This window comes from Brassica napus, chromosome A6, assembly GCF_020379485.1.
Source record: "Brassica napus cultivar Da-Ae chromosome A6, Da-Ae, whole genome shotgun sequence".
In the NCBI taxonomy this organism is placed as follows: domain Eukaryota; kingdom Viridiplantae; phylum Streptophyta; class Magnoliopsida; order Brassicales; family Brassicaceae; genus Brassica; species Brassica napus.
The window spans coordinates 4,777,150-4,788,565 of NC_063439.1; the positions used below are offsets into that span (position 1 = coordinate 4,777,150).

General features: G+C 37.8%; 1 protein-coding gene across 1 annotated transcript; it reads right to left on the reverse strand.

Moving 5' to 3' along the window:
- Positions 1-7,900: 7,900 nt before the first annotated feature.
- On the reverse strand, positions 7,901-10,723 carry LOC125610189 (ethylene-responsive transcription factor ESR1-like). The gene has a single exon (XM_048782220.1). It carries the CDS (start codon positions 9,667-9,669, stop codon positions 8,692-8,694), a length of 978 nt encoding a protein of 325 aa, XP_048638177.1. The 5' UTR covers positions 9,670-10,723; the 3' UTR covers positions 7,901-8,691.
- Between the last annotated feature and the right edge of the window lie 693 nt (positions 10,724-11,416).

Genomic DNA, 11,416 nt, shown 5'->3' on the forward strand with positions numbered 1-11,416 from the left:
TTGCATAGTTGATATGTTAACGTGTTTGTGAGAAATCTAGCCCCCCAAGGTGTAACCTTTAGCTTTAGATTTGACCACACACTCACCAAGACTTCAGCTTTAGTCAATCAAATGAGAAACACAGTTATGAAACAAGTTCTTCTTGAAACAGATTGTGAAAGTAGAAGAGAAAACAGAACAAGGCACTCAAGATTGTTAATCCAGTTACACCCGTTAACTAGGGTGTTAGTCTGGGCCGGGAACTGTCTCCCGGAATCCACTAGATCAGAGTTTACAAGTGTATCTTAACCTCAAGGCCTTTGCAGTACCTATCTCGGTTTAAACGTAGCTTACAAACTCTCAAGAACTCTCACAAGCTTATACTTTGAAAAGATGTTCTCTCTCTCTATCTTGCTCAACCTCTCTCTCACTACTAAGACTCACTTACATACTACTCTCACTTTAACCTAAAGAGTGCTTCGGATGCTCCAGCTGGCCACGCTCCATCCGTACGGACCAATAAAGACACAACGTTAACTTCCTGATGAGAAGCCGACAAACAGTTGTTTCTTTGCTTTATCAGACTGAGACAAAAACAGCTCATCTTGTGGTCCTTCATCTTGATAAGTCACGTGAGTAGTTCCATGTCCTTAGTAGCTTGCTCTCCACGCCTAAACTTGTCTTCACATTGTCTTGATCTTCTTTACTAAAAAACTCAACAAATCTCCACCTAGTAAAGACAGATCAACAAGACTGACATAGGCGAGTTGTCTTGAGATGTAGAGGTAGGTGCCTGATGTCTAGATTTTGGATTCCTGTTCCCGGAGCCTGAGCTTGATTACTCAGACTTAACCCTCAGCAAGTCCATTGCAGCTTTGAACTTACTGACTGGTATAATCTTCGTGAAGATATCCGCTGGGTTGATCAAGGTAGATATCTTGGTAACCTTCAACAGCCCCTTCTCAATGATCTCTCTGATCTTGTGATACTTGGTGTCAACGTGTTTCGTTCTCTCATGATACACGTTGTTTTTGGATAATGCTATCGCACTCTGAGAATCACAGAAGACCTCAACACACTTCTGATCATATCCAAAATCCATCAGTAAACCTTTTAGCCATAACGCCTCTTTTTCTGCATCGTTCATCGCCAAGTACTCAGCCTCCGTGGTGGAGAGAGTTACTACTTTCTGCAGCCTTGATCTCCAACTGATGGTGTTTCCACCGAGTGTAAATACTACTCCACTGATTGACCTTCTCTTATCTCGGTCAGCAGCATAGTCGGAGTCACAGTAGCCTTTCAACACAAACTCAGACCCTTTCCTGTAACAGAGCTTCATCTTCAATGATCCTCTGATATATCTCATGATCCACTTTACTCCTAACCAATGCTCCTTGATAGGATTTCCCATGAATCTGCTGACAATTCCCACAGGATATGCCAAGTCTGGTCTTGTACAGATCATGGAGTACATCAAACTCCCGACTGCATTAGCATACGGTACTGTCTTCATGTAATCTTCATCATCTCGCAGCTGTTCTTTAGTAGCAGAGCGAAACTTCATATGAGCACCCAGTGGTGTTACAACCTCTTTGGCTTGTTCCATCTTATATGTCTCCAAAACCTTCTCCATGTAACCTTCCTGAGATAGCCATAGTTTCCCATTTGCTCTGTCTCTTCTGATCTCAATCCCAAGAATTTTCTTTGCTGGACCGAGATCTTTCATCTCAAACTTCATACTGAGTTGCTCCTTCAGCTCTAGGATCAACTTCTTATCTTTTGCAGCCACCAACATGTCATCAACATAGATTAGCAAATAGACCTTTGCTCCATCTTCACACGTCTTGACATACACACAACTGTCCCTATAGCTTCTTATAAAGTTAAGTTCAGCCATGAATCCATCAAACTTCTGATTCCATCTTCTTGGTGCCTGTTTCAATCCGTACAAAGCTTTCTTCAACAAACAGACTTGACCTTTCTTGAACTGATCTTCATATCCTTCAGGTATCTCCATGTAGATCTTTTCATCCAACTCTCCATGTAGAAAAGCTGTTTTTACATCAAGTTGTTCTAGTTCCAGATCTTCTTCAACTACAATGGCAAGAAGAATCCTTATAGATACGTGTCTTATCACTGGTGAGAAAATCTCTGTGTAGTCTACCCCCTCCTTCTGAGAATAGCCTTTTGCAACAAGGCGTGACTTGTGTCTTGGTTTCTCAACCCCTGGAATCCCACTCTTCCTCTTGTAGATCCATTTACAGCCAATCACCCGTTGTCCTTTTGGTCTGTTAACCACAATCCAAGTGTGGTTTCTCAGTAGAGAATCCATTTCTTCATCCATTCCTCTTTTCCAAAATTCCCAGTCTTCATCATCTATAGCTTCAAGATAGCTCGATGGTTCTTTGAGATCACCATCCACCGTAGTGATCAGAACCTCAGCATCAAAACAGTCTTCTTCATCGTCGGTGTCTTCACTGAAGTAACCTTCAATATCAAACCTTCTAGTGGCTCTGACTGTTCTTCGTTCTCTATCTCTGACCAGATGATAGCTCTCAGGTGATTCATTTGTCTCATCTTCCTGCGCTTGATCATTTTCAGAGTCATGATCATCCTCATCATTCTGATCACTAGTTTCTTGATTTTCAACTTCATGTTGATCAGCTCCTGAGATTTCGTTGTTACTCTGAGTATCTCCACCTGAGGTGATATCTCCTTCCTCTCCAAGATCAATGTCAAATACCATTTCTGTAGAATCATGTTGCTCATCTTCCTTTTGTTTCCCTTTCCGAATGACATCTTTATATACAGCATTCTCTTGAAAAATAACATCTCTACTGATTTGACATTTCTTTTCCTCAAGCAGCCATACCTTGTAACCTTTTACTCCGGAAGGATATCCTAATAGAACTGCCTTCTTTGCTCTTGGATTGAGCTTCCCGTCATTTGTGTGACTGAAACATACACAGCCAAATCTCCTCAAGTAACTGTATACTGGTGATCTTCCCGTCCATTTCTTGTCTGGAATTTCAAATTTTATTGCAGATGAAGGTGTCTTGTTGATCAGTGTGACTGCAGTTTGAGTAGCTTCTGCCCAAAACATCCTCGGTAGACCAGAGTCACTCAGCATGCTTCTGACTTTCTCTAGAATAGTGCGGTTCATCCTCTCGGCCACGCCATTTTGCTGAGGTGTGTAAGCACATGTCCTGTGCCTTACAATTCCTCTCTCTTTGCAGAAGTTATCAAATCTTGAGTTGCAGAACTCAAGACCATTATCTGTTCTTAGTACTTTCAGCTTCTTTTCTGTTTGATTTTCAACCATGATACACCACTCTACAAACTTATCAAACGCTTCATCTTTATGCTTCAAGAAGTATACCCATGTCTTTCTTGTGTAGTCATCTATGAACGAGATGAAGTACTGACACTTCCCAAGCGAGAATGGAACACTAGGTGCTCCCCATAAGTCTGAGTGTACATAATCCAGCTTGTCTTTTGTATCGTGAGTTGCAACAGAGAAGCTGACTTTCTTGGCTTTCCCGTAGACACAATCTTCACACATATCAAACTCTGAGACCTTCTTCTTATCAAGTAGACCCTTCTTCACCAGTAGACTGAGATTCTTCTGACTCATGTGTCCTAACCTTCGATGCCACAAGATAGTGTCATCATTCTTTCTTTCAGTTGCATAAGACTGACCAACTTCAGGTTTTCCTTGAAGTAAATACAGTTTGTCATGTCGTTTTCCCTTTAAGACAGTCTTGTTATCTTTATGGATGCTCAAGATGCCTTCTTTTGACACAAAACTGTATCCAAGCTCTTCCATTGTCCCTACTGACAGCAAATTTCGATCCATTTCTGGAATGTACCTTACTCCAGTTAGCAGAAACATGGAGCCATCTTCATTCTTGATTCTTACTGTCCCAACGCCTCTGACCTTTGAAGTTGTCTTGTTTCCCATGCGTACTGATCCTCCACTGACATCACTGAGTGTTTCAAACCACTCCTTCTTGTATGTCATGTGATAGCTACATCCAGTATCCAAGACCCATTCATTCTCAAGATTTATATCTGTTGAATAAAGGGCTTCTAAAACATAAAGACCTGTAGCTTCATTCTTGTTATCTTTCACCATTGCAGCTTCTCCTCTGCTACTGCTCCCCTGGTGTTTTGGTTTGTTGTGGGTCTTGCCTTTGTTTGGACAAGAGCCCTTGAAGTGTCCTTCTTCACCACAAGACCAGCATACCTTCCTGCCTCTCGACTTTGAGCGTGACTTAGACCTTGAGTTTCTGTCTCTATTGTCTGATCTTCCACGTTGGTCCCCTTTCTCTCTTGCATACAAGCTTTCTGCTTCACCTTTAGACCCTTTGGAGTTTGACCCATTCTCAAGTTCCTTTGCGTATATCGCTGCAACAACTTCATCCAGAGTGAGAGTTGTTCTTCCTGTGCCATACCTCAGAGTGTCTCTCAGTTGATCGAACTGTCTTGGTAGAGACATGAGGAGCAGTATAGCTTGGTCTTCATCGGGAACTTCAACATCAATGTTCTCTAGATCTGTTATAAGATGCAGGAACTCATCAATGTTGCTCTCAATGGACAGACTTTCAGACATCCTAAACCCATAGAGTTTCTGTTTGAGATAGAAGCGGTTTGGGAGTGCTTTGGCAAGGTACAGCATGTCTAATGCCTTAAGCATCCCTGCAGCGGTTTCTTCCTTTCTTATCTTCCTCAGAACTCTGTTTGTGACGCTCAGAACTATGGTACTTCTGGCCTTCTTGATTTTCTCAGCTAAAGTTTCTTCCTTTTCTTCAGCCGCTTTCTTCTCTTCAGGTGTTTCATCTGGATCTTGAACTTTCTCTCTAACTTTGTCAGATTCTTCTAAGGCTTTACTCAGCCCTTGAAGATCCATCTGAGCTAAGAGCTTATCCTTCCATAGCATGTAGTCTCCATGACCATCGAACTTTTCCAGCTCAACTCTTGGCAAAGTCATGGTCTTGAACGCAGACCAACTCAGAACCTGGAGCTCTGATACCAATATGTGAGAAATCTAGCCCCCCAAGGTGTAACCTTTAGCTTTAGATTTGACCACACACTCACCAAGACTTCAGCTTTAGTCAATCAAATGAGAAACACAGTTATGAAACAAGTTCTTCTTGAAACAGATTGTGAAAGTAGAAGAGAAAACAGAACAAGGCACTCAAGATTGTTAACCCAGTTACACCCGTTAACTAGGGTGTTAGTCTGGGCCGGGAACTGTCTCCCGGAATCCACTAGATCAGAGTTTACAAGTGTATCTTAACCTCAAGGCCTTTGCAGTACCTATCTCGGTTTAAACGTAGCTTACAAACTCTCAAGAACTCTCACAAGCTTATACTTTGAAAAGATGTTCTCTCTCTCTATCTTGCTCAACCTCTCTCTCACTACTAAGACTCACTTATATACTACTCTCACTTTAACCTAAAGAGTGCTTCGGATGCTCCAGCTGGCCACGCTCCATCCGTACGGACCAATAAAGACACAACGTTAACTTCCTGATGAGAAGCCGACAAACAGTTGTTTCTTTGCTTTATCAGACTGAGACAAAAACAGCTCATCTTGTGGTCCTTCATCTTGATAAGTCACGTGAGTAATTCCATGTCTTTAGTAGCTTGCTCTCCACGCCTAAACTTGTCTTCACATTGTCTTGATCTTCTTTACTAAAAAACTCAACAGTGTTTCATTGCGTTGGATTCGTAGGCATTGACTTATAACTTTTCAGGTCTTTCACTGATTAAAATCTGCGTTCAACGTCTCATATGCCCACTTTATAATTGAGTGGTGTAAAGAAAACGTCCATATCATCATCATTCCTAGTTTGCGTGGGAGTTACGTCAAGTAAATAGACCTATCCCAGTTATGAAGACAAAAAATAATAATAAACTGATGGTGTTCAAAGTGGTTAATATGTTAATGGATGTTCAAAGTGGTTTATATATTAATTGGGGTGTTTGAACCTAACGTATTTTAAAATACCCCTTGGACGTAATGGCAATAAAATTATGTTCGTTTTAAAGCCGTTGACCCAACGATATGTTATAAGCAATACGTTGTTTTCCCAAAACAGCTTCATTTTATTATTGTTGGTTCAATGCGTCTGATAATCAACTTTTTGAGAAAAAAAATTGGTCGTTATTGTTTCTCGGTAACATATTACAAAACGAACATTACACGACAAACACCATCATGGTCGTTTGGTAAGAAACCAGTTGGACTCTTGGAACTGAAAGCAGAATCTTGAACCTATAGGAAAGAGATGAAGACCATAAACATTTTCCTTTTTTCAATCGTTTAAGCTCTGTGAGAGTTTATTTGATGAGACTCTTACACATAACAATTGCACAATCGGATGGCACTTGTTAGTCTTAGGCTATTGCGAGAGTGTTGAGAGCATCACATCTGTTATGAATTTCGATTTGATGATCCATATTACAGCTCAAGCCTCGCGCGTCTTGCTATCTATTGCCTTGCACATGTTCTGTCTTTGTTGTCAGGTGATAAGAAGATGACACTTACAAGATTTTGGGCTCCTCGGATGGCTGTATATTAACGGCCTTTGAGTTGTTATGACCCATATTTGTTTATTCGCTAAAACCCAATTCTCAATGTGACGACACTTTGACCTTCATTCACTTTATAGAATGATGGCTTTTGGTATAGTTGCTTTGTGACTCGGAACGCAGGTACCTGGCAAATTAACAAAAAAAGTAAAATTGGTGTTTGAAAATTTGCCTAACGAATATTAACTTAAGTGTTCTTCAATAAATACCCTAAACCATAGCCTCTGCTCCTTTCTTTGAGACAATTCTTCATACTTTAATAATACTATAGGCTAGTCTAATACTAGTATAATTCACTTTAATTCGTTGAGATTTATAAAGTTAACACCCTCAATGATATCTAAAGCTGTCTAGTTATATGAGACATTAATTAAATTACAAGCACTACATTATTAGTGTCAATAATCAAGAGAATACTCATTTTTGCCATCTATTAGGAAAATATATCACCATACACAATACATACTATTAGAGCATCTCAAAAAATTCACTCTATAATGAAGTTTCCAAAACTTTATATTTGAAGTTTAAAAGTGTTTAACTTCAAAACTATTTGTATTTTATCTTATGGTCCTTATATTTTTCATAACTAATTTAAATTCATAAAAGTTTTGTAAATAACTAAACACATATATAAAAATATTATAAGATATTAACTAATAAAATGTTATATTAAAATACAAATCTTAAATAGAAATAACATAATTAATATTAAACTTCATGAAAAATACCATATTATTCCATAAAACTATTTTCGTAATGCATATATGGTCAACTAGTGTATTTCGAAGTAAAAAATGACTCTCTTTATTTTTAATTTGTAGACCATAAACTAAAAATTATTGAAATCACGTGATCTTAAACTTCTATCAATGATATTAAAATTCAGTGAATACATTCGATCTAACAAAAAAAGAATCATATGAAATAGACATCAGAACAATAACCATCTTAGGTTACACAAAATTTGTGTAGACATTATTTTGGAGGTTATAGATCAAATTTACATGACTACTAGTGTCGTAATATTAAAATTTGTGTAATAGTCATGTTTTCATGTAATTTTTGAAAAGTTTTTTTGTTGTTATGTTTCTTTTGTATTGTTGTTGTCTAAATCTAGTTTTAAAATATTTTAAATCTCTTTTTAATGTTTTATTTAACTTTATGTGTAAAACTTAAATTTATAAAAAAATGATTTTTTATGAGATATGAATTTTTTTAGGATTAATACGACAAACAAGAAAATATTTAAAAATTAAAAATGTGATGTGTAATTGTAGAGACCAAAATGCAAATAAAAATATGAAATTTCAAATTTGAACTTTTGAGAAGTGAAACTTCAAATAAAGTTTTAAATTTGAAGTTTCAAAATTTCTTTTTGGAGGGCAAAAATCTTCATATTTGAAGTTATAAAATATTTTTTTGAGATGCTCTTATGCTATGTAATGAACATATCTTTGTAAGGACCATTTTCATTCACTTGTACACAGAACAAAGCAACTTTTAAAGAAAGAAAAAAAAAAGATCCAGGTTTAAATTCGTGATCCTTTATTACTAGTCAGGGCAATACTAATTTGGCTTTTCATATGGTGATAGATTGAGAGAGCACGATAAATTGGAGGAGACAGTCAGACAGAGACAAACTCTGCCTTTTGTACGAATAAAAGCCTATTTTCAGTATGCATGCAGATTCACTTTTAAATAGGGGCGATATCGTTGCTATAAAGGTTAAAAACTTACTTTATATTTTATTATAAGTTGTATGTAAACATTTAATCTGTAAGTTATGCTCGTACAACTGATTAGTTTTTTTTATCAACAAAAGATTTAGTAATTTCATATTCTCGAAGCAGCAGTGTTACTGAGTTAGTGATATTTTACAAAAATGCAATCCCAATAACAGTAGAGACTGAAAAAGATCCAAGTTTTCATATAACTAAAATATTAGAAAGACTTACAGAAGCTAAACTTCATCTAGAAACCACATATCAAAAGTCTATAGTTATTTCAAGTTTTCAACTTAACAACTGTTTAGTTAATATCCAACATAGAAATAAAAAAAAGTAGAAACTTTTGAAAACTATAGAATATAGATATCATGATGAATATCTCTAGCTTATCCCCATGGTTTGCGGTAAGTACATCCCAGCTGACCACCGTACATCAACATTTCTTGATACCCCCACGCCTCTGATCCGTACGTAAAATCACTGTCTGCGGCGGGGATAGCGCCGTTGAAATAACCGGAGCCACCAGCTTGATTGTTGTTTCCGTGGCCTTCTAGTGTCCACGTTATAGGCTCCGTTGTCTGTTGAAAGAAACTGTCCGAGACGTTAGAGAGAGCAGACAAATCACCACCAGTGCTCTCTAGATCTCCGATCATCGGCGGCGGCGGCGGAAGAGGGTGGTTGCGGTTTTTCTTCAAGAACTCTTTAACGACCTCTTCCAAGAGACCAGAGTCGGAAGATTCTTGCGGGAAAAACTCCGTGTCGTAGTCGTAAACGGAAGACGAAACGCTTGCCGTTTTTGGCTGAGAGTAGGAATAAAAAGAAGAAGAGCCGTTGAGAGAGTTAAACGGCGCAGTTTTGCGAGAGGAATACGAGGCGTCGTTGTTAATCTTCTGCGGTGCCGGTGTACCGTAGAACTCATGAGTAGAGTGATCCAACGGTACAGAAGAACGAGCGGACGTTAAAGATTTCTTTGGGAAGAAAGGGAACCTATGCTCAGGAACAGCAACGGCAACAGGGTAAGTGAAGTTCGTACGAGCCTTAGATCCACGAAACGCACGTGCTGCACAGTCGTAAGCACATGCGGCTTGCTCCGCCGTGTCGAACGTTCCTAGCCACCGTCTCTCCTTCGACGTTGGATCACGTATCTCCGCCGCGTAGCGTCCCCACGGCCTACGACGAACGCCGCGGTACCTCGTCGTGGCGTTGCCAGTTCCGAGAGAGGTGACTCTTGTCTCTTTTGAAGCCGGTTTGCGGTTTGAGGACTTTGTGTTGGTGAAGTTTCTCGTTAAAGGATACTGGTCGGGTTCGTAACCGGGGATGAGCGAGTGGGTAGACTCGCTGAACTTTCTTAGGGCTTCTTCCATTTTTCTTTTGGTTTTTGTTTTTAGGAGTTTGTGTTCTGAAAGACAAAAGTAGAGAGGGATGAGAGAGATCGGTTGTTTGGTACGTTGACAGTGCTGGAGCCTTCTTCTGTCTATTTATAGGTACAATGTGACAGTATTGAACTCAAAATTGGTTTTGGTTACTTGCTGATATATTGACAATGCTTCCTTTGTTTACTGTTTACATGTAATCTCACTTGAAATGTTTTTGTTTGTAACAAAAAAAAAACTCAAAATGTTTTACCGTACATTCTTATGTAAAACTAGTTTGGACTTTTAAATATCTACTCTTAAAACAAAAATGTCAGATATATTTTTCAAAAGTTATTGGTGTGTTTCTTCCCTTAGTCATCAGTGGTTTTGTTGGGTGTTGCAAATCGACAGAATAAAACAATAATTATGCACCTTAGACGCATTCTCGTTGTGTTAATTTTAATTAGTCCATACGTAAAACGGCAAATCCATCTTTTGAAAACTTATAAAACAACCGACCAGCAACAATTTAACGGTAATTATCAGAAAATATGCTTTCTTTTAAAATTTTAATGAAATTATAACCTTCAATACTAGAACCGACAACATGAAGGACAAAATTAATGATTTTTGTAAAGTGAAGAAAAAGAATGGAACAAAAGATATGGGTAGCAAACACTGCAGTGAATACCTGACATGTGTTGGCATTATTCTACGAAGATGACTTTTCAGGTTTGTCTAAAACGTGTATGTGTATAAGGGCCAGATGTATTTCATGTATCAGAAGCTTGCTTTTTTATTTATTGCTTCTGTCTTGATATGATAATCATACCATATCTTCCGATGTTTCACGTTACAATTACACAATCCACTAGAACCATGCAAAATTTTCCAAGTATATAGTATTAAAAAAGTTGTAGCCATTCTAATTGTTTAATCAAGTTTTGGAAAAGCATATCAGTTGCCGCAATTTAATGATTGCAATTCGCATCAGGATTAAATAATTATTGTGAACTTGTGATATTAGCAGGATCGTCATCTTCGGATTTCGGATTTTGATATATGATCATACCTTCTTATTATCTCGAACTGCGTTTAGCATCCATAAAACTATAATGAATATGGGATAGTCTTGACAAGACATGGCCGGTTACTTGCATATCGGTCGTCTTCTACGATTCTTTAAAGTCTTTGTTTAGGTGTCAAGTGTAAACTCTGAAAACCTTATTTTGTTTTTGAAGATTGGAACTGTAACAACAGCATTGATTTGGCGGTGTCGTTCCTAGTGATGAACTATTATTCTAATAACGTATCTATTCGTTGAAAAGTATAGTATTTTAACGATGAATTGTATTAAGCCACGGAAAAGTTATAATTCAAAACTAGAAAAGAATACATCACTAAAGATCTAAAGTTAATAACGCATCTGTTTTGTGTATATATGACAAACTTATAAAATGAAAACTTTATTTTTATTTCTAAAATAGTTTGTATGGGTGATAATCTTCGTAGATAACCAAAAAACATATACAGTATTAAGGCTTCAAACTGAATTAAGGACACAATTGTCAATCTTATTTCGGTACGAACCACGAATACGCTTGTTACAAATTTACTTACAATATTCATGTAGCATGACATAAGATTGTGTCTACGGTAGGTTTGGATTAATAAATATGATAATTATTGTTATACTTATTACAATATGGTAAGTCCGAGACCATAAAGGAAGTTAGTTGGAACTGAAAATTTGATC